The sequence below is a fragment of the Musa acuminata genome, chromosome BXJ2-7, assembly GCF_036884655.1.
Source record: "Musa acuminata AAA Group cultivar baxijiao chromosome BXJ2-7, Cavendish_Baxijiao_AAA, whole genome shotgun sequence".
NCBI lineage: Eukaryota > Viridiplantae > Streptophyta > Magnoliopsida > Zingiberales > Musaceae > Musa > Musa acuminata.
The window spans coordinates 34,922,720-34,945,323 of NC_088344.1; the positions used below are offsets into that span (position 1 = coordinate 34,922,720).

The window sequence follows — 22,604 nt, forward strand, 5'->3', positions numbered from 1 at the left end:
AAACATTGGTTTATCTATCATAGTTGGACCAATAGGGAATCCTTCGTTGAGTTCGCTGACTGGGCCTTGGATTTAGATGGGGTAGATTACGGGTGGTGCGATCCATTGAATTATGTGATTTAAGACTGAAGTGCCCCCTCTACCAATGGTTTAATAAGCCTCAAGGATGTTGACACTACATTAGGTTAGGGAATCTCGGTAGGTGATAGTGGCAATAGAGCTGGAGACTATGGTGGAGACTATGGTTGAGCTAGTGGCACCATTTGTTGGGCCAATTGGGGCACGAGCGAAGTGATTACTTGTATCATGCTTATTAATGTTTATATTTGCTAAGTAAAATTTAAGAATATCTTGATAAGAACGAATAAGTGGTTGTCCTTAGGGGTGAGAGACTAGGGTCATTAAATAGACGTTGATATCTCATCAGTTTCTGTATCAAGATAGCTGTATCAATATGTGAAAAGGGTGGTTACTCCCCTCTTAAGTGAAAGCATTATGGGTTAAGAGCAAAGTCTCTTCGCTCAAACAAGCATTCTAGCAACATCTAGTCTTCTTTCTAAAGCCAAACATATTACATAAATATGTCATTAATGTCCTGATCATATGACTATGACCTGTGTGCGTAAAATTGTCTGAAGTAAAATGTCGAGCTCTCTAGAAAGATTGATGTCACAAGAGGTTTCTCGATTCAATCTCTTTGACACCTAAATTACTAATACTACGAGGAAGATGAGAAGTAAAAAATGATCATTCTATAACTATACTAAAAATATTTTTTTTGTTTTTTTGTTTTTTTTTTTTGTGAGTAGATAGTCCTTGTCTCCGTAATGACATAACTTTCCACCTCCTTGTCTCCGTAAAGGGATAAAGGTAGATCCTTTGTGCGGTTATGTCAACGCCACTAACACAGCTGCCACGCATGGACTTGCAATTTTCCTTCGGACTCGGGTGATTGCCGAATTGAACTGCCATTGTTCCAGGCAGAGATGTCTTAAACTAAACTGGTTGTATGAGTTAATGATCTTCCCTGACAAGAACATATGGCCACAAATCTGTTATTGTTTCTAACTTCGCTCCTCTCCCCTCTCCACCCTCTTTTTGTTTTCCTTCATCAGTATGCCCACACACACACACACACACACACACACACACACACACACACACACACACACACACACACACACATATATATATATAAAAGCATGTAAGGTCCCTCATGAATGCTCATTCTACATAATATAATTCACATCATCTAATAACTAAGTTGGTGCATGTGCATGTGCATGTGCTGAGCATAAACCAGGCACATGCGTTCTTGAAGAAATGAGTTCAAGCAATGGCCAAGAAAGGATCCATACACACAACATTTAACTCAAGATGTGAAGAAATGTTTTTTTTCTGGTTTATAATTCACAATTTTTTCATATGAATTTTTATTTGAATTAGAATGTCAGCATCAATCATAGCTGGAAACAAAAGGCTATTAATCTAATGTGAGCCTGCAAAATCCATAAACAATAATCCAAAGCCCTCATAAGAGGAGCATATACATAAATAAAACACAAATGAAACTTAAAACAATTTTGCTTACCTGGTAAAGATCTTACTGGATCCTTGGGATCAAATCCTGCCTTCATCACTTGCCTTTAAAATAAAAAAAGAATACTTTGTAACTATGAGAAATGGAGACCAAGGGATATCATTATTTACATATAACTTCAACTCATAAATATATGTAAATAGACATCCTTTCTTGAAGATTATCATTAGAAATGGCATTATTTATACCTAGGAGAAATATATACTGATAAGAAACCTTTTGAGTAGTGTCATGACAGCAGTAAAATGCATTCTTAAACAACTGAATTGCATGTAAAAAATTGACATCAAACCTCTACTTGTATATTTTCTGCTAGGGTCGCAAGTGAAAAAAAATCCATAAACGAAAGATAGATTAGACTAATTAAGATCAAGTTAGTGTCTTTTTGTTCATCAAATATTACACAAAGAATATACCTATAAGACAAGTTATCGAGTTCAAGTTGATCCTGCCTCATAAAACAAACATTCACAGCAAGGGCAATAATGGAGGTTCTCTCTCTTTTCAATTCTCTCTTGGAAAGTTTGGTCAGCATAGACATGGTATTCTGTACACTTAGTATGCACCTTTATGGCAAAAAGGGAGAATGTTGACCAGCTTAATAGCTTTCAATTTGTCCAATATACAATTTAATGATGGCCATGAAACAAAAAGTAATTTATACACATTCAGACTGCAACTCGACAAATACAACAAGTTAGAGTAATTTAAACAGTTTCCTGGCACGATAAATACAGAAATTTAGGTGACTCACCAACTGAGCAAGTTGTCATCACACAAGATGCCTCAAGATCCACCATCCAAGTAGTTAGCCAACTAAGCAAAATGTTTGACTACGTGGCATGAGTATCTTGAGATCAGAATTCTTTATTATTCTCCAGATGACAACACACTAGTCTTTTGATCTTCAAAGAATGAGGGAATATTCTCATCAGAACAGAACAGTAAGATATGTTCATGTCAACTAGACAGCCCCTTTTTTCTTTTCTCTCTGAGGCTTTCGTTGAGCAATGACACCATAATTCGATGATGTAAGAGTGCTGTGGTTCTTAGGCGAACAAAAAATTTGAGAATATCACTCTGATGAAGACATTGACTGCCACAACATGCCAATGGCTGCTGCAGTATGAAAGAAATGGATTACAGTGCATAGTAACTACCAGTCACTATAGACATTACTTTAAATTCCAAAAGAATGCATACTGATGTTATTTAGCAGCTAGTGAATCACTACAAATAGCAGGTATTGCTCAAGAATCATTCTAAGCATATTTTTTTAAGCAACAAAAATCATAAAAATGAGGTCATGATAATCATATTAAGCACTTCATTCAAAGTTTCCATGGATATGATAAGTTTGTTGTCTTGGACCTATCATGATTCATTACAGGCATAGGTTACCCAAAAATATTGCATTTGGGGCAAGGACCACAAGATTAGAAATATAACCAACAACTGAAACCACATGTCCTGCCTGTTGACAGCCACAATGATCAGGATAGCAAGTCAGCAATATATGGTCAAGATTCTATCTTTTGTAGGTCCAAGGACAAGGGACCGGATCAGATTGCTAACTCTAATGAATACACCCCACCGAAACCTCAATTCCTATATCCAGATCACTAAGGAGGATTAAGCTTCCACACAACTTGAACCAATCCATCTGGCTAAGTCTTCCAGAGATGAACCCAAGGGGCCCTAAGTGATTGTTAGAGAAGCAATGGCAGGCTGATCACTCTTCACAACCTCACAACCAATGACATCAACACTGACAACACAATCAAGTCCATAAACCATCTCTAACTTGGAGTTCACCTGAAGAGAAACTGAGTTGAATCACAAGGCACCAAAAGCACCTCTAAAAGCTTGAGTTGATCACCTGGAAAGCAACGGGCAAAAGCCAGACACTGGACTCTCATAGTCAGCCTGTCATGATCTGGTTCGATAAGATAACTAATCTACTAACTTGATAGGCATGAATCACTAACTCAAAATGTCTAAATCCAGGTTAATAGTAGTACATCCATCGAGCTCTTACAAGCCAATTCAAATCATTATCGACTTCTGATGTGAGACTATACTTTAGGGTCCTATGCAAACAACACGACAAGAAGAGACTTTACACCTAAGAAAAACTAATAACGTAATTGCAAGTCAAAGGTGATGAAACTAAACTACCAAGCAATAAGGTAACATCTTTCATGAATGTATTACCATCAACAGTATCAACCAGAAACAACAGGATATCATATTAAACAAGACTTTTCAAGGAATCCTCCGATGTAATTAATGATTGTTAGTCTAGGTCTTTTGATAGAAACCACAAAACAAAACATGCAATTCGTCATGCTACTGGATTTGTATGGTTTTAGTTTGACCTGCCTTAAAGGCTGCAACAAACAAAGATAAAAACCTCAAACTAAAGAATGCTAAAAGACCTCAAAATAAACAAACAATCTGAAAGACACTTGGAACAGAGCCTAACTAATCAAGAATGCTTTAAAGAAGTCAAAGATCAACTTCCACATCAACATAATGAAATTCATACTTAACAGGCTCATCAGTTGAACATGGAAATGTTTAAACAAAATTTCTTAAACTGCCTGCTAATCTTGACTTGTGCTTCCGATCAGGATAGACTCTGGAAAAACATTCTGCGCAAAAAAAAAAAATAGTTTCATGAAGCTCTTAGTCAAAAACTGCAGCTAACATATATGAGAAAAATTATATATACCATCTGATTAGAGCTTTTATATGTCTTCTGTGGACATGTAGAATCCATCCTACATATTTGCTTCCTTATATGGAGAGATCCAATTCCAGATAACATACCTATGATGGAATTTCTAACTGGCTTTGTTCTGCTTCTCATATTCAAGTTACTATGTCCCCATGTGTACCTGACATATATCCTCAACTACAAAAATTAAATTTAGTAAGGGAATTAGTCTATGAGAAAAAAATTGTCAGTTAGGATGGCTAACTACCTTATCCCAGTGCTGCTGAGCACGCCTGCGTCTTCTAATATCCCGCATCTCAGTATCATCCATCTGCAGCTTCTTGATTCTGGATTCACACTATGATATCACAGTCAATTACTTCACCAAGGATGGTTACGTGAAATTGCGTAGGTGAATGGTTCTTATGCTAATTATTTATAAAGAATGTTGCCAGTCTAACATAAGAACCTTTTGTTACGAAAAGATAAAGAAAAATATGCTACTCCAAGGTGTCATTAGAGGAAAAAAACTTCAGTTAAACTTCCATAAAACAAATGTTAAATATCAAATAGTAAGTACAACAAAGTCTTACCTGATGTAAAAAATACAAAGAAATTGCAAGGGTAATGGTACAAAGGCCACCAACATCCGAAAGCAAAGCCACTGCATTCATCAGAAATTAACAAGTTATATTTGCTTTCAAAAATAAAAATGTGAGCATCTCATAATACTCAATAAACTTGGGGTTCAGACACAAATTAAACACCCAAAATAATGTGTTTGGTAGCATGTTCTAACCAGCAAAAGAAACCCAAACAGGCCCAACATCATCTAGTTGTTGAACCCAAACAGCAAAAGGAACCCAAACAGGCCCAATAAAAATGTGAGCATCTCATGGCACATCATGAGTACATATGTGTAAACTCTTACTAACCAATCTGATCAATGAACCTAAAACTTGTTGAATCCGACCTGAATTCTAACTTGCTTCTGGAAGAACAAGATAAAATAAATGAGGCTTTCCTATGAAAGGAGCTAAAAAAAAAAGATCGCTGATGGCAGGTAGGTCTGTAGTTTGTTAATTGGCATGGTAAAAGCTAACTGGCATAAGTTTTGAGCAAAACATTGGCACAATGTTCCATTTTCCTTATAAAATTCTTATAACTCCAATACGGAAGTTAGACCAAAGTTTATTCTTCACTTGATCCACAGTTTTCCCAAGTCATTTGGCCAGAAAATGGCTAACCTTTTGTCTTATGACAGCATTGCTGTAAATCAAACAGGCTTATAGAGAATAACATAAAATGTAAACCATAAAGTGCTATTGTAAATTTTGTAGTAACCAACTGAAAAGTAGAGCCCAACACTGTAGCCTTTAAGTGGACCATGTAGCAAGCAGAGTACAATTACAATGGAGGGCTAGTAAAAGCAGCATTTCTTACCAATCCCTAATATGTTTTCTTTGTCAATCTCCACAATGTAATCGGAGAGATAGCTGATGCATAATGTAGTATTTACTAGTCCATCTTTGGAACTTCGAAGAGAGGCTCGAAGCTTGTCAATCTCATAAAAAAATGAACCAGGAAGAAAATCATGAACCAAAGGCTGAATCAACCACAGATTATCTTTTAGATAGTCAAATTTCTGAGGGAACAAATGAATCTTCATGATATTGAGGTCTGGCCCTCGAAAAGTTACTGCCCTATTGTGCAAATAGCTCCCTGAATTTAGTGTGCCACTGACATAGCTCACATGTCTGTTATCATTATGGGCTTTGGCTGAAAGATTGAACTGAAAACCAACAGCAGCTGCAGGATCATCAGGAAGGTCAACAAACTGCCATGAAATATAGTGGTCACCAGTTGGAATCTGACAATTGTTGCATTTTAGCGATACAGTGGGTCCCCAGGTTGTGTTGTAACAAGAATAGTTTGCATAATTTGATAAAGGGAAAACTTTGCAGTCGATAAAACCTGGAGTCCCAATCACCAATTTATCGAGGCCTCGCATATGTGAACAACTCATGCTAGAAACTGTAGTTATATTAAATTCAAAACTGATGAATGATTTCAGATCCATAGCATTGCTTGGTCTGACTCTGTGAACCTCAATGCTTCTTCTTGTGATAAGTTGATAAAGCAACCTGCAATGATACAATGTGAGTAACCATATTCTCTTCTTTTCCCTTCTCTTTTTCTTCTGAAAAAGAGAAACTAGATTTTTTTTTCCTAGGGGAGATAAAGAAAGCACATGAACGACAATCAGAGCATAGATCCTGTTGATCACTCACGCAGATAAAAGACCGATGAACAAAATCCAGCTCACTACAGACAATGTCCCACCCAGCTCGGATTTTCTCTTTCTCACAACCTTGTTATCATCCTACAAGCAAAAAAGATATATTAGTTGAAGTCACTCCTCCGAACTACTGAAGTGTTCCTGTTTTCCAAGAAAATGTCCAGATTTAACTACCATGCATGTCAAGAATGTAGAATGGTGAACACACAAAAGTTCGATATTTTCTAGAATGGAGAGCAGAAGCTATAACAAACTAGTACAAATATGCAATGTATGCTTACGAACTTAGTAGAGTTATCGCATGGCGAGAGTACATTACTGGAATTGACATCCCTTTCAATGACTGAAGATGCTGGGCATTTAGTCGCCCTATAGGCACATTATGATCCATGATACGTGAACGAATGGTCTATGTATAGAGCACAACGGATCTTGCATTCAACTATTGTACATTACAAGGGATTCCTCCAGTCTATGATAGGTCAAGCTTCACTGACGCCCCCAAGATTCAATTTTTCTTTGATCTGCAAAACCTAATTACGGATAAAACCTCATTTATCCATTCGAATTTCACGAAAACAATCATTTTAAGTTTTGAATATAGGGAAGAAAAATGGATAAATTTCAAGAAATCGTTCGAGAGAACAAAAAGTATGAAGGGCGAAGGAACGGACTCCTACCGACCCGCGCCGTGTGGGCCGACGCAGATCCACCACCGCGCGCCGGAGCAAGTCCACACTCGACGGAGTCGAATGATAGCCCGGATCGCGCGTGGCACGACGACGAGGATGAGGCGGCGCCTCCGATCCCTTCCTGGAAGAGGAAGCAAAGAGCGAACTAAGCATCGCTTCCCCCATCTCAAACGGAAGATGGAACTGTAACGAAACCGTTATAACGAAAAAGTTACAACAGAGTAACGGCGTTACCATCCTACAGCGTTAGAATAAATCGTTACGATTTATTGACGGGACGTGAGGGTTAAAGTCAAAATCGATGTGGCATTGGAGATCCAAAGTCAAGTCAAACGATATAAGCAGAGGACCAACACGACCGCTTTGATGCGGGAGCGACAGCCTGATCCAGCGGTGCACCACAACCGCACCATCCACGTGCCCTTCTTTCGTACAATAATCACCAGAGAATTGGAATCTTAAAGAAGACATTTGAGGATTTCCTGTCTTCAGACCAACAGATTACCGCTCAACTGTTCCTTATGATTGAGACATGTGGGACGGATCCCTGTAGTCTGTGCGTAGTCAATCCTATACCCTGTCCGGTCTCTCACAGTAAAACAAAAGGTTGGCAGGGAAGGAGGAGAAGGAAGCAGGGAAACGAACCCGGTCATGGTTAGTGGCGAACAAGTCCAGCTGAGCAATCGACCACCTAATCCGAAACCACACGGTCCGCCCGCCGTCGATTCTCCCGAGCCGGACCGCGACGCAGAAGGCCAGCCAGACGAGCGTCACCACCAGCACCGCCCTCAGCAGCGCGTCCTCAGACCGCACCATCCGCTCCAGCGACTCCAGCGGCAGCACCGTGTCGAGGAAGGGCCGCCCGGCCGGTCCCGCCCTGGTCCCCACCGTCCAGTCGCCGTCTCCCGGCTCGAACAACCTGCAGCCGCCGCTCCGGTCCCTGTAGTACCCGGGGTTGCACGCGCACAGCGTGGAGTCGTAGGCGAAGGAATTCTCCGGGCAGCGGATCGGATCCATCGCTCCGAAAACCCTCCTCCGGGTCGTGCTCCTTCTGCAGCGAAGGAGACGGAGGAAGAAGCGTCCGCTTTATGGAGGAGGCAAAGAAGAGTCTGTAAGGAATAAGGCGGTGTGATGGCGGTCTCTTTCCGAGACGGTAAAGACGGTGGGGGGGGGAGGAAAGAAGGGAAGCCGAGGTGGGAGGGAATCGAGAGATCCTCCTCCGGGAGAGGAGTGGGGCCGAGCAGAGAGCTTGCAATGATAGCTAAGCATGCGCTGGGCGGCGCTGGACGACGATGAGTGGCTTCATGAGAACGAGCGAGCTGGCGTTGGTTGTGCCCCGGTTTCGTGGCGGGCGTGCGACATTCGATCCCTTATCCGCCAAACCATAATACTCCATGTGTTCCTGTGGACGTGAAGTCGAGGCAACCCCACCTAATCTATAAGACAGGCACCGCGAAAAAACAGGCCGACGCGACGGGCTTCCATTGGTCCAACGCAGCGGGACCCACCCCTATCCCAAGCATTCTACTCCCTTTGATCTCTTTGCTTCTTTCCTCTTTTTTCCTTTCTCGGGGAGCAAGGCTTTGATATGGAATATGTGAAATTGAAATAATAAGGAAATTATGATTTTTTTTAATATTTATTTATAAATTCTAATATTTAATACTAAATTAGGATTAACGTTTTAGAAAATGTTTAAATTTTTATCATAAAATTATTTCATATAACTTGTTTTAAAAAATTAAAAAAATTATTACATCAAATGATATATATGACATTGACACGTATAATATTATACTAATCAACTCGGATATCCCAATAAAGACATTCAACAAAAATTTTAAAGATTCATAATTTGTCATAAAAACATACATAGTAAAAGAAAGGATATATATATATATATATGTGTGTGTGCGCGCATGCGTGTGTGTGCATAAATATGAATAAAAGTAATATCAATATAAAGTTTTGAATGATTTAAGATTAATAGTTATCAGTAAAAGATCATTAATAATTTCATTTAAAAATCAATTAGAAACTTTTTTTTTACACAAAATCAATTAAGTATTCTTTGAGACCTAATTAATGCTCTAAAATTAAAAAGGTACAACACAACAAGAAAAACAAATTTAAACAATTAAATGGAATTATAGATTTTGGATAAAAAAAGGTCTTTTTTTATTAATAAAATAAGTAACTATAATTATCCCTTTATTAGTCTTCTTTTCTTGATTTGAGTATTGAAGTTTGAAAAAGGCAAATAAATAGCTCAGCAAATTGATGCCTTGATTCTTGCAAATCATTTGGCAGCTTAGTTTAGTGTTTTAAGACCTTACTTACAAGTTTAAAAGCAATTAGTCAAAGAATTAAAGTTAACCCATGGTTTAGAGCAAAGAAATAAAGGTTAGACAAGTGTGCTTTACAGGCTATAAATATTCCACCAATTACCTCGACTTCCATATGCTTCAGTGCTGTCCTAGTAATTTGAGAATCCACCGAAAGATGTAGCAATGATGGGAAAGGAATATGAAAAGAGATGTCCCGTAATTTCTATGTGCAAAAGATAATGAAGCACCAAACCATCAACTCATGCAATCTAGAAAAAGGAAGGTGATATCAACATAAATATACAAAACCAGGCTATCCAACAACCAAAGGAATTAGAATCTAGCTAGTGAGGATCGACAGCACCACTCTCAAGTCACAAGCTGCAGTCCCAAAAGCTAAAAAGCAGGCTTCAAACTCTAAAAAGATTGATTCCCTCTCCTCCATTTGTAATCTGTGCAACACTAAACCATGCATCAAAGATGAAGATATGGAAAAGAGAGAGAGAGAGAGAGAGAGAGAGAGAGAGAGTCTGAATTCATATCAGCAACTTCATAATAGTTATGTACATATATATGTCTCACAAAGTCACTCTTCTCTATATGTTGAGATATCGTAGGATATATGAAGTCTTAACCTGTTCTTTCTCCTCAGATCATGGACCGTAAGAAGAGGAAGAATCCACGATGCCTTGCATGAGCTCTACCTGCATGCTAAGGCACTTTATGTAGTCCGCAGTCTCCTCGAGCAAGGTGCAGTAGTCCATGCCTGCTCCTCCCGGCACCAGCTGTCGGAGGCCTTCCGCCCGGTTTCCGGCGGTGGTGCTTAGTCTTCTTGGAGCAACAGCTCGGCGTCGAGCCCGGTGGTGGAGCCTGCGAAGCACAGCCCGGCTCCAACCACGACCGGTGCCGGCCGAGTAGGCCATGGACGCATAGGCGGCGCGCTCTATTCTACGGCCTCGACAGGTGCGAGAGGAGGCGGGCGTCGTTCGGTGCACGAGGGAGAGGGCTCTCAGGAAGCGGAAGGCCAGCATGAGCTTGGAAGGGCCAAGGGTTGGATTAGGGTTAGGGTTGCCGCAGGCGGAGTTCTCGCTGTCCATGGCGGAATATATATAGGAAGAGAGGATAACAAGGACAGGAAATCCAAGGTGATTTATGGTATGGGTTGCTGTTCTTCCTACTCACAAGAAACCTCTACACCCCATGAACCAACAGATGCGAGTAATAGAGAAGTAGCAACAACAACAACAACAACAACAAGTACAGGTCGAAGAGGATTAGGAAGAGAAGAGGAAGGGATTAAGGGAGACGAGAAAGAGATTAGAGATACGAGGAGGAGGCTTTGGGACAAAGCATAAAACTCTATCTAGTTTAAGGAGGAGGTGTAATTGCGTGTGAAGCAAAGCCACATGGGTTTGACAACCGCGGAACCTAATCGACATGGGGCCTTGTGGCCGATGGGGGGGATGATCAGAACAATTATTTTCCTCATATTTGACAAGAGCTTGAAGATTCTTCGACTACATGGAATCATGTTCTACGCATAATATAAAGATAAATAGACATCGAACAGAAGAAGAGTAGCAGTTCACATGGATGTCAATACCATACAGTCATCGGATCAATAACATATCAACCTAATGCGTGTCTCATGTCCGTCGCTTTTGGGTTGGTCTCATGTCCAAGCTCGAACGATCAACATCTCCCTCCCTCTAACGATGATGGGGAACCACCAACTACTCCTGCGTTAGTTGACCGGTTCATGTCACGGGCGACAAAGGAGAAGGAACAGCATCTCGTGGCTCTCGGTGCGTCGTTAACTGCTCACGGAGAAGGATTTGTTTGGTTCCCATGGAATTTGGGATCATCTATCTATCTATCTATCTACCTATCTGTCTGTGAAGATTATCGGGAATTGGGATTTGGATGGATTTAGATTTGGCTGCCCGTGACGGCGACGCCGATGATCAGCAAAGAACATCGGTCTGCTTGCGAGAGTCATCTTTGGTGATTCCAAGGAAAAGAGTCAAATCCCTCAGCAGTAAAACCTGTCATGCATGTTGTAGAGATGCTACTGTTCACCGAGCGACTTGGATCAGAAGGGATCAGAATGGGAGAGAACGATATATATGTCTCGTATCGAAGGTCAGGAGTTGTCCCCGGACAGACTCAGCAGCTGCCAAGAACAACAGACAAGCAGTGATGAACGAACCATGTAAGCTGAAGCTTCAAAAGCTTGCACATCTGCCGTATGAGATGATCGGCTGACACGCAACTAGATCGGGCCCTGAAGCCGTATGAGATGATGCGTAGAACACACCCAAGGAGATCAACCTCTCCAACAGTTTGTGTTGCTGCTAATGATGTGTAGCACAGATCCAAGGAGAACATGTTCTCTTCATGAATCTGCAGCTCAGCAGACTTCCATTGAAGGAGAAGACGGTGAACACAGCGGTACGGTGAATGGAAGAGGAGACGTCCATCACGCTTTGAGATGCGCACTCGTGTTCTTACCTATATATATATATATCATGTGCTTTGCTCGTGCTATTAAGTGGGACGGTTGAAGTGAGACGACTTCAAACGAAGGGCACGAGCGAACGGGTTAAGATTATTTACTTGGGTCCGACTCATGTAATTAGCGGATCGATTTGGGTCAAAGCGTTCACTCTTGAGCTGAGTTTTCAATACAAAACTGGGTCGGGCCGGGTTACATTGGATCCGCCAAGAAATGAGTTCTTAACTCGGATCCGACCCGCAACCCTTCGGCTCCGTCATCACATAGAAAGCGGAAGCATCCAGAAGGGCGTACAAGGGCTAAGAGGGGATGTGCCGACGTCACGATGCATAGACACGTAGACGCGACGGATTCGGACCCGCCGTTCGGTTCGGCCAATGGAGACGGAAGGCTACGAAGACGACTACTGCCGTTGCTGCCGGCGACAGGAACACGTGTCAGATTATAGGAGACCGGATCTCCATCTTACATCGAGTGGGTTGACACGTAATATCGAGCGCCGCCTCGATCACACACGTCGGCAGTTGCTTCGGGTGGTCGCATGCAACCACCGGGAGAGAGAGGTGGCCGGCTGACGCACCGCGGCTCGGTGCCACTGAGCTCCCAACGCCTGGCCGACGTTGTGTGGGCGCACAATTCGGAGCTTCGGCTCTCTTCTCTACCATACCACTCTCATGTGAGCAAAGCATTTAGTTCTCAGTTATCTTCTCCTCTCCTTTTTAAAGGGGCAAGCAGAGGTGGAAGTAACAGGAACAAACAAGCGAAAGCGATGTTATGGTGCTCTTCGTCACTTTTGCGTAAGGAGTAGTATGAGAAGGGAGAGGAGAGTGGGAGGAAGGGTCGTTTTCTGCCTCCTCGGAGAAGGCAGCAATTGCTGTTGCTGTCGCTACAAATCGATCTCCGGGCCCATGCCCGTGCACTCCTCCTCCACCTCCGCCGTCGGCTTCTAAGTGCGGTTCGCTTCATCCTGGTGCATGTAAGTTCTCTTCAGAGTACGATTATGGAGCGTAAGAGTAAGCGAAAACAGAGAGAGGAGCTGCGGGTTCCGAAGGAGGTAGATAAAACCATGGCAGATCATGAGGTCGAAGAGGAGGAGAAGATGTTGGCAGGGTTTGATGCTGCAGGAGATCACCCAGGAGTGGATGAGATCGTGTTGGATATGGACGGAGAGGATCTCATCTTCGCCGAGGATACCTTTCCTTCCTTGCCTGACTTCTCGTGCCTCTCTTCACCATCGCCTTCCACCTTGCATGCCAAGAACACAGTCCTGTCTCCCTGTTCTTCCACATCTTCCACCTCCTCCTGTTGGTCCTTCTTACAGGTTCCTTACGGCGGCAGGGTCGCCGATGTGCAGCAGCAGCCGGCGGAAGCTGCATCGGTCGACGACATGATGATGCTCGCACCGCCAACGTTAGAATTCCTCGAGTCGAGCGAGTTCAGCTCCGACGGGCTCGACATCCTCGGTGACATCGACCTCCTCGATCTGTCGATTGATCCCTGGGAGCCGTGTTCGCTTTTCCATGCCGGCGAGTCCAGTACGGCTGTCGGTAACGGCGGTGAGGCCATCGTTGATCGTGCGATGCAGCCGTGTCAAGTTGCGGAAGAAGCGAGCTCCGAGGGCCACGGCGAAGGAGTGCAGCAGCGGCAGCAGTTGGAGGACACTTCCTCGGATGAACTGGCGAGGGTTTTCTTGGACTGGCTGAGGAGCAACAAGGACTCTATCTCGGCGGAGGACCTTCGGAGCATCAAGCTGAAGCGCGCCACCATCGAGTGCGCCGATCGCCGCCTGGGCCGAACTAAGCATGGCCGGATGCAGCTGCTGAAGCTGATACTGACCTGGGTGCAGAACAGCCATCTCCAGAGGAAGCGGCACCGGCCGACATCTTCCGACGATCACCAGCCACGGCCGTTCCCCAACAATTGCAACTGCAGCACAGCCGATCAGAACCCTGCGGCATGGAACTCCAACTCCACGGATCCTGCCGCCGGCTCTACGCATCCGTCGCTACTCGCTGCTTACGGCATCGCCAACGGGGAGATGGCGTATCCTGGTGCAACAGCACCTTATCCTTACCCCCACAGCTGCGGCACCAGTAGCATCGTCGTCAACAGCCAACCCTTCTCTCCGACGCTGGACTTCGTCGACCCTAATGCGGGGCCATGGTCATCGCAGTTAGCTTCAGCCTTGCCGTCCATGGTGCCGCCGCAGTATTCCGGAGGGTACGCCAACCAGTTTCTCGGTCATCCGATGTACCACCAAGGTCAACACCTACCCGGTTTGGCTTCGGCGACGAAGGAGGCGAGGAAGAAGAGGATGGCGCGCCAGCGGCGACTCGCTTCTCTCCATCACCACCGAAATCATCATAACCAGAACCATCTGCAGCATGCTCATCCTCATCTGGGATCCACTGAAGGTGCTGCAGGGAACTGGGCTTTCTGGACCAATTCCTCTTCGTCGTCGCACAAAAGGAACCACATGGCCGAGACGCAGACACCGCCTCCTGCGGCTCAACCGCAGCGGAGGTCTCCGCACGGTGCAGCTTCGACCTCAGAGAAACGTCAGGTCCTTCCTTGGTTCGCTAATGGCTGCTGACTATGACTTTCGAGATCGAAGTGGATCCGAACGTGTTGATGCTGGTGCAGGGATGGAAGGGCGAGAAGAACTTGAAGTTCCTGCTGCAGAAGGTGCTGAAGCAGAGCGACGTGGGTAGCCTCGGCCGGATCGTGCTGCCCAAAGTGAGCCAACCTGGACATGGTTTGAGTAGCAGTCGATTCTTCCATCCTTCCATGAATCTTTTACATGTCATCATGATCAGTCCAACACCTGTCTTCTTCTTTGGATCAACAGAAGGAAGCGGAGACCCACCTGCCGGAGCTGGGCGCAAGGGACGGGATCTCCATCCCGATGGAGGACATCGGGACCTCCCAGGTGTGGAACATGCGCTACAGGTAGGTGACAACCTCGCTTCATCTTCGCAATGCATGCTCGTCTCTTTTGCTGACATGTCTGCTAATGCTGCAGGTTCTGGCCGAACAACAAGAGCAGGATGTATCTCCTGGAAAACACAGGTGAAACTAAGTGCTTTCTCTTCTTCTTCTTCTTCTTCTTCTTCTTCTTCTTCTTCTTCTGCCACTACTAATACGAGGAGGATGTAGGAGATTTTGTCAGGTCAAACGGGCTGCAAGAAGGGGACTTCATCGTGATTTACTCCGACGTCAAGTGCGGCAAATACGTAAGGCATACGCACATTTGCTCTCCAGATCTTAAGGCCTGTGCTGCTGCAACCCACATCCTCACCCGGACATTGTTTTGTGACAGATGATTCGGGGAGTGAAGGTTCGACAGCCGGCGGAGGCAGCAGGAGCACCGAGCGGCATGAACGCTGAGAAGAAGGCACATCGAAGAAGGAACGGCTTGGAGAAGACGGGTGGTGCAGATAAAATGAGAGGAAACAGCATCATCCATGGGGATGTTTCACCCTAGAGAGAGAGAGAGAGATGCTCGGACAGGAGAACAGTGAACCCGATCACACTGTGTAAGCCTGAACGCGTTCTAATGTGGTCGACGCTCGAGTTATGTAGTAATAGATCTAAGGAATGACATCAGTTGTAGAAGTAGTAATCTCATCATCATGGAACAGACACACGTATGAAGAAAAAGAATGACTCGATCTGGAAAACCTCGAATATGTTTTACATTGTACGTAAGAAACGGATCGAAGGAAATCAATGTCTTGTGGATTACTACTAGTCATCGAACATGCCTTCATCCGACATGCTAGGTGATTCAGTTCCATTTACAACCGGCTTGTTCTCTGCAGAGGACGAATTAGAATCTTCAAGAATTCTTGGGTCGATGTCTAAATCATCATCGTCATCGTCCTTGTCTTCTTTCTCGTCTACTTGCTTGGGCGCTGCCTTCATTTGGGCTTCACGATGCATTCGCTGCTTGATGGCTTCTTCATACGACATCTCATACCAGACAGCACCTCTCCCGACGATGGATCGGTTGTGATCCTCCGTCATCCTCTCCTGCTTGCTCTTCTCTGAGTTCTTGGGCTCTCCCCAGTAGTCGTAACGGTACATTGGGGTCGTCGGGTCGTACCGGTCCTTTCCCCAGACCTCTTTGTCGTCGACGTATCTCCCAGGTTCCTCTATGGGAAGGCCAAGAGTTCTTCGGCTGCCAATGAGTCGCATATAGAACAAAAGATTAGCAGGTATCACAGAGCCAGAACTTGAAATGTAAACAACAAAGATCAATGCCTGTTGGAGCAAACTGGATAAAGGACTTCAAAAATGGACGGTACAAAGAAAAAAACACATTCGGCTGCCAATGAGTCGCATATAGAACAAAAGATTAGCAGGTATCGCAGAGCCAGAACTTGAAATGTAAACAACAAAGATCAATGCCTGTTGGAGCAAACTGGATAAAGGACTTCAAAAACGGAAGGTACAAAGAAAAAACACATAGGATTACGCAAACTCATTTGAAGAACTATGAATATTTATCTCACAATTTCAATGCAACTACTCTGTGGAATTTCAGATAAAAGTATTAAAAGTATACCAGCTAATATCTCTGATCAGAGCTTCTCTTTCCTCTAATGAACGTTGCCAGTGCATCAAATCGTACTCATCCATCTCCACATTCCGTCTCAACATGGGAATTTTATACTCTTCTTCTCGATGTTCTGCTTCCTTCTTTAATTTGTTGTTGAGCTGCAAGCAACAGATCAGCATGAATCTTCGTTTTACTTCCATGTATATTCAAAACATATTCCCAGGCACATAACAAGAAAAAGAGGAACTGTCATCGCCAGAGGACATAGGGCAGCAATTCATTTTGACCAAGATAAAAATTCATCATTCATTTTGGAATATATGAATGATCTTTAACTTGGGCAGTAATTTTCATTTTGACGAAGAAAATTTAACATCCGTCTACCTTCATAGTCTAGGCACATATTGATTCGCGAGTATAACAAAGTAAAAATGGATCTTAGGTTTACTAAATTACCTGACGCTCTGCACGAGCAGAATCCATATCAAGTTCTTTGATATCGGTGTTCTAACAAAAAAGTACATCAAACAGAATATATTTCAGTTTTATCACTTAATCCAAAAATAATCTTAAACAATATCCGCCACAATCAGCATAGACCGGTCATCACTCACCAAAATTGTCTTTGGTAGCAAAGCCCCCTTGAAGTGAGCTTGTGTATATTCAACACTATTTTCTTCATCAAAATGCTCGTTAACGGTTGACTCATATGTCGTGGTCTTAAATTTATCAGGATTTTCCTCTTCATAATCCAGAATCATTTGCTCAGCATTGTGCAGCTGCCATAACTGCACACTCGACCAAAGTATTAAATTGATTATAACTAGATTGGTAAAATAAATATATAGCTCTAAGCTAAGGAATCAGCAAACTAGGAATTAAAGAACAAGAAATAGAACCAAAGAAAATATTAATCCTTTCGGTGATGTCAATCTAGACATGCCTTGTCTACATATGGATGATCTGATAACAGTGATTGATCTTCCATTCTGATTGAAGGCCTTTTTCTAGGAATGGGTGGCCTTCCAGACTCCCGCTGTGAAAAAACCAAAGATAAAGTAAGAGAAAAAAAAATCTTCACATGAAGACCATGACTTACACAGATCTAAGATCCAAGTAATATCGGAACATAAATATATGTTTCTGATGCCAATCTATATATGAACAGAAGCTTTGATGAGAGAAACACTGCAATAGGAGATTCTCCTTCCTGCTTGATTATATGAAGACATCTAAGCCTAAGACAAAGCACAACAAATATCTAATGTGATTTATAATAAAATTAAGCAGATAAATCTATGACTAAAGCGTAGCACCTTAACAAGAAAAGCAAAGGGCTAATCAACAAGTATGAGAAATGTTTAATTAACAGAACAACAACTATACTGTTGCACAGACTCTGATATCTATTAACGGAACCAAACATAATATTCTGAAATGTTTACACTTACATAATTGTCATATTTCCACTTATATCATCTAGTTTATGTACAGGTTCACCAGAGAATGGGGTCATAATGCTGGTTTCAATAAGACAGCCAAGGAGAATGATGCATTGTTTTTGCATATCGTCATCTTCTCAAAGATACGAATCAGAAGGCGTTTGGCAAGAAAATATACAGGTAAAGGCCAAGCTTACCCAAAGTTGTTCAGGATTTGTATCCTCCTCCCTGTGAAAAATTGGCGGATAGTCAAATCTGTTGAATCTGCAAATATGGAAGCAAAGAAAAGTTAGAAACTAGTCAAAAACAAGTTTTAGTTACTTGCCTAGGGCATGATGTCTGGTACATACATAAGGTGATCAATGTTGGGATTGACAAAGCGCATTTCAATAGGAAAACGGAAACGGTATGGATCTCTTTTTGCCTGCAAAAGAGCGAAAACAATTATCTTATGGAAGAAATCATGAGAAACATTGACTACATTAATGCAAAAAGGAGTATCTGACTGCGGAGATAAAGTACTAACAATATAACAAAGGACCAGGTTTTCATAGTTATTGATGTTACAAGTGCACAGCATAATTTAATATGTGTATGCTTAAATTCAGCATGTTAAGTTAAATGGAATATGCAGGAAAAAAAAAAACACACACACACACACACACACACACACACACACAATCAGTAGTTCTCACACGTATCAGCACAAGCAAAGTAAAAAGTACTCACCAAAACTTCCACAAAGACATGCATACCAACTTTAATATGATGACGGATCCAATACCAATCATTTCCTTTTATAGGAACCCACCTAAAAGATCGTAAAGGACAGGTGAGCAAGCAATGACCAAAAAATGGACTAATCTAATCTTTACCAACAGAATAATAGAACAACAATAATAACAATTGCCACACATGATCTGGGGTCAACCACATGGGTATTTTCCCAACTTCAGACTCTGTTCAGAACAATATTGCCAGTAAATATTTACCGATAATCAAATGAATACGGGAGAATCCATTATAATTCTGTACCAGGACATCCTGAACTGTGACAGAAAATTATTTAGCTTGTATACACATGGTCTGAGGCATCTAATTCCTAGACATTTGTTGTCTTTACACACACACATAAATCTATAAATACACACACAGAGACAACCACAACAAGAGAGTTTCTCTCTAACAAAACTAGTCCACCTATCCATTTGCAAGGAACTACGGATAATTTGCATGAACATAGGTTTGAAAAAATATCTCAAATGTTCATAACAAAGAAACACTTGCCCATCATGGACGCATCCAATGTCAACAAAGGCTCCTTGGTGAAGGTGTAGAGTTGTCACTTTACCTCGACAAATCTGTGGAAGATTTACATGTATCAAATAACCGAAAGAGTGAAGCGACCGATCAAGATAAAAGGGACCAAGAGAATATTTTTGTCCATTGATTGAAACAAGAACTCAACAGCCCACGAGCATATAAGATGAATAACCTTTCGCTACTCGGTTCAGGGTTCTACCTGTCCTGGGTATATAAATGGGAGTTCAAGCTGCAAAAACAATGATTTTTTATCAAAACATCGGTCCTTGACTGAGACTTTTTCAAAGATACACTATAGGGCACAACAAAAATTGTAAATATACCATGTCATCTTTGTAGTCTTTGCCTCTTTTTCTCCTACCAGGATAATAATCTTGGTCAAACTGCCAACAAAATGAACAAAGTTGACTTGTCACATACATAAAAGAAGAATGTAAGTGATCATAACATCATAACAAGTTTTGTCGGAATCATATAGGTACTGTACAAATTTCTACAAGACATCAAAGCATTAGCAATGGTAAGTTCTTTATAAGAAAAGCAGTCTAGGTTGATGTGTACTGTATATCTTAAATATTTTAAATCCTTATACTTATTGTCCTGAAAATCCTTCGAAGTTTTAAAATATGCAAGGCCTATGTTCAGTTCAGGAAAAGGTTGCTCTATGCCACCTGAGCTCTGGATCTTTCCCAATTTTGGTCCATCAATGACTATCATGCCAGCAGACAGACATTGTAAACTGATGTGCATGGAATAATCATTTGATTAAGTTGCTCGGCGATTATTTTTCGTTCATGGATTTTAAAATTTGGAACTAGGGAATGCTTGGCAAGTCCATGTCATACGCTTATAATACTCTTAGGTATCAGCAAGTGGCTTGGTGTTTCAGTTTTGGACTTGGAGCATCTTGGTGCAAATTAAAGGCCTGTTTCAGAATTTTGGTCAAGATCATCCTATGAAGCAAATAATGGTGAAAAAAATCTGGAATTGCCTCTTGATTTGTTCGTATTCCCATGATCATTCTTTAAGAGATAGCTTCAAGAGATGAAGGTGACTTTTATCCCATAAAATGTGATATGTGCTATTGTCATGCATAGGTTATCTGCAAACACAAACTGAGATTACTCTAACAATCTCAGTGGCGATCCATTAACTCTCAGAAAAAGAATTACTAGTTATGATCAGGAAGCAATGTATGAAATGAAAACAGAGCTACCATTATCCCAAGTCAGAAATGTATATGTAATTTCTAAGTGAACTACTGCCAATCTCTATCTTAAACTCGAAAGACACCAATTACTACTTCCGGGCAGTTCCCTCTCAGTACCAATTTCACTCCCCAAAACATTTGCAAACGGGACAGTGAAACCAAACCAATATAAGATCATAGGAAGCCAAAGTTCCGACGCATTACCTTGTAAGACTCCTCTTCAAGCCGGTCCCTGTTTGCCGCCACCCACTCCTTGTACTGCCTCAGGAAGACCTTGTACCTCTCCAGGCACATCCCATCGGTGTCGGTGCTGACCTCCTCCCCCGGATCCACCCTCTCCGCCTGCAGCTTGTGCGCCTCCCTGATGAACTCCAACTCCGCCTGGTCGACCTCCCAGCCCGGTGGCGGCCAGTCCCTCGGCGGCACCATTCGCACGGCAAGCGGGCCCTCCCAGAGTGTCTCGAGGGGGTCGGGGATCTCCCCCTTGAAGGCGAACTGCTGGTCGAGGTACTCATCCTCGGAAAGGCCGCTCTCCTCCAACTTCTTGCGGCGGTAGGAAGGGGTGAGCATCCGGAAGGCCTCGATGGCCTCGGGGGACTGAAGGGGGACCTCCTCGCCCTCATTAAGACTCTTTCGGGCGAAGTCGGCCTCCGGGGTGAGGATCTCCTCCCAGGGGGCCCAGCCCCGCTCCACCCAGTTCCGCCGGCGGGCCTCCTCCTCGGTCTCCTTCTCCCGGGGGCGGAAGGACTCGAGGAATGCCTCGTCGTCGTCACCTACGGGGACCTCGTCGGCGGCGTATGGGGAGGCGGAGGAGCGGACCGGTGGGAGGAGGCGGAGGGCAGGGAATACAGGGAGAGGACAAGGGAAAGGGAAGGGGGCTAGGGTTATGGAACGCAGGAGATGGAGGGGGCGGTGGCGGAAGGGCGGAGGGAGAAGGAGTGGGTGGCGATGGTGGCTGTGGAGTTTGAAGCAGTGCATCGCTCTTCCGGGGATCGTTACAGTTGGGGGTTTTTGCGGGGGTTCAAAGGAGGCGCTTCGGATAAGGAGGTGTGTGGTCACCGAGAAGGTACGATTACCTACCCTCTTTATTTCTAAACCGAACCCACGGCCCGGCTTTTTTTACTTGATCTAAATGGACCCGCTTCTTGGCCGGGCCGGATTCAATTTTGACCTTAATTTTGACTTTTAATTAAATTCAAATATAATTTAGATCTCCAAACACACGAAAAGCCACAGCTGAGGCTTACATAGAGTAAGATTTGGTGTGTCCGTCACCCAATCTATTCATGTAGATTTATTTAGGTGATGCCTTCTTTAAAGTTGCGAAGTAATCGTCATAGGCTTTTAAGGAAAGGTCGTATGTCTTCACAAATACTTCTTATGCAATCATAACGCTACTTTAATTAAAGGTTTAATTATCACTAGAATAAAATTAAAATTAATTTATAATAAATAATAAATAATTATTTAAGAAAATTGATTGAAGCAGTTTAATATGATCACTATAAAGATGTTCACAAATGACTCATCACATCTGACACGATCGATCATACTTTTCTAAGCGCAAGTTTTGGATGTCTTCCATCTCAAACCTGTTTCTTCTTTGTCGCACGTCTTTGATCAAGTCATGCCAAAAGCTTCCCCCCACGTGGCTTTCACAGCACTACTCCTATATAATAACGTTTTATTATTATTTCATATATTGATTTATATTCCGAACAACAACTGTTCATAATTATTTTCTTGTTGTCGTGTCGTGGATGATGGGTCGGATGGTAATTTAATGGATGGCTCGGTATGCCAGCGGCATTTACATGTGAAACATCAAGATGTAGTGATATGACGTGGGAACCTCGAGATGGTGATTTTGGATCAGTCACCTCGATGCGATGTGAAGCTTCAACCAAACATTTTTG

The 22,604-nt window shown here is 42.9% G+C and overlaps 3 protein-coding genes and 1 long non-coding RNA gene across 23 annotated transcripts; 1 reads left to right on the forward strand and 3 right to left on the reverse strand.

Annotated features, from left to right (window-relative positions):
* Positions 1-1,407: 1,407 nt before the first annotated feature.
* Positions 1,408-8,758, reverse strand: LOC135585139 (uncharacterized). Of its 20 annotated transcripts, none has more exons than XR_010488856.1 (10): positions 7,956-8,758; positions 7,303-7,431; positions 6,611-6,702; positions 5,763-6,463; positions 4,913-4,983; positions 4,588-4,677; positions 4,433-4,517; positions 4,154-4,254; positions 2,355-2,716; positions 1,408-1,644 (listed from the first exon to the last, which is right to left on the reverse strand). XR_010488856.1 is itself a non-coding variant. In XM_065118430.1 (8 exons), exons 1-7 carry the CDS (start codon positions 8,325-8,327, stop codon positions 4,181-4,183), a joined length of 1,485 nt encoding a protein of 494 aa, XP_064974502.1. In that variant the 5' UTR covers positions 8,328-8,737; the 3' UTR covers positions 2,169-2,719; positions 4,154-4,180. The 20 variants fall into 20 exon arrangements, 9 of the variants coding, with proteins under 9 accessions (XP_064974502.1, XP_064974501.1, XP_064974500.1 ...); XR_010488855.1 differs by having other exon boundaries at positions 2,355-2,719; XR_010488854.1 differs by having other exon boundaries at positions 4,149-4,254.
* A 1,149-nt stretch (positions 8,759-9,907) lies between these two features.
* LOC135616240 (uncharacterized) lies at positions 9,908-11,818 on the reverse strand. The gene is made up of 2 exons (XR_010488304.1): positions 10,273-11,818; positions 9,908-10,089 (listed from the first exon to the last, which is right to left on the reverse strand). It is a non-coding gene; the product is annotated as an uncharacterized LOC135616240 (long non-coding RNA).
* Positions 11,819-13,152: 1,334 nt separating this feature from the next.
* Positions 13,153-15,636, forward strand: LOC135616420 (B3 domain-containing protein VP1-like). The gene is made up of 6 exons (XM_065115614.1): positions 13,153-14,715; positions 14,796-14,888; positions 15,004-15,101; positions 15,175-15,221; positions 15,309-15,385; positions 15,472-15,636. The coding sequence occupies exons 1-6, from the start codon at positions 13,153-13,155 to the stop codon at positions 15,634-15,636; spliced, it is 2,043 nt and encodes a 680-aa protein (XP_064971686.1).
* A 166-nt stretch (positions 15,637-15,802) lies between these two features.
* LOC103992598 (protein PLASTID TRANSCRIPTIONALLY ACTIVE 10) lies at positions 15,803-21,707 on the reverse strand. The gene is made up of 12 exons (XM_009412377.3): positions 20,893-21,707; positions 19,802-19,861; positions 19,678-19,707; positions 19,443-19,516; positions 18,885-18,966; positions 18,506-18,579; positions 18,353-18,419; positions 17,657-17,749; positions 17,328-17,501; positions 17,170-17,220; positions 16,720-16,871; positions 15,803-16,332 (listed from the first exon to the last, which is right to left on the reverse strand). The coding sequence occupies exons 1-12, from the start codon at positions 21,664-21,666 to the stop codon at positions 15,900-15,902; spliced, it is 2,064 nt and encodes a 687-aa protein (XP_009410652.2). The 5' UTR covers positions 21,667-21,707; the 3' UTR covers positions 15,803-15,899.
* Between the last annotated feature and the right edge of the window lie 897 nt (positions 21,708-22,604).

Excerpts from the sequence above, each read along its gene's own strand:
- LOC135585139 (XM_065118424.1), bottom strand. The coding sequence starts at position 8,327 with ATGGATCCGATCCGCTGCCCGGAGAATTCCTTCGCCTACGACTCCACG. Across the intron at positions 4,984-5,762 it reads AGAAAACATATTAGGGATTG|TGGCTTTGCTTTCGGATGTT; the intron begins GTAAGAAATGCT and ends TGATGAATGCAG. Across the intron at positions 4,518-4,587 it reads CTCAGCAGCACTGGGATAAG|TTGAGGATATATGTCAGGTA; the intron begins GTAGTTAGCCAT and ends TAATTTTTGTAG.
- LOC135616420 (XM_065115614.1), top strand. The coding sequence starts at position 13,153 with ATGGAGCGTAAGAGTAAGCGAAAACAGAGAGAGGAGCTGCGGGTTCCG. Across the intron at positions 14,716-14,795 it reads CGACCTCAGAGAAACGTCAG|GGATGGAAGGGCGAGAAGAA; the intron begins GTCCTTCCTTGG and ends ATGCTGGTGCAG. Across the intron at positions 15,102-15,174 it reads GTGTGGAACATGCGCTACAG|GTTCTGGCCGAACAACAAGA; the intron begins GTAGGTGACAAC and ends CTAATGCTGCAG.
- LOC103992598 (XM_009412377.3), bottom strand. The coding sequence starts at position 21,666 with ATGCACTGCTTCAAACTCCACAGCCACCATCGCCACCCACTCCTTCTC. Across the intron at positions 19,862-20,892 it reads TTGAAGAGGAGTCTTACAAG|TTTGACCAAGATTATTATCC; the intron begins GTAATGCGTCGG and ends TTTTGTTGGCAG. Across the intron at positions 19,517-19,677 it reads CATTTATATACCCAGGACAG|ATTTGTCGAGGTAAAGTGAC; the intron begins GTAGAACCCTGA and ends AATCTTCCACAG.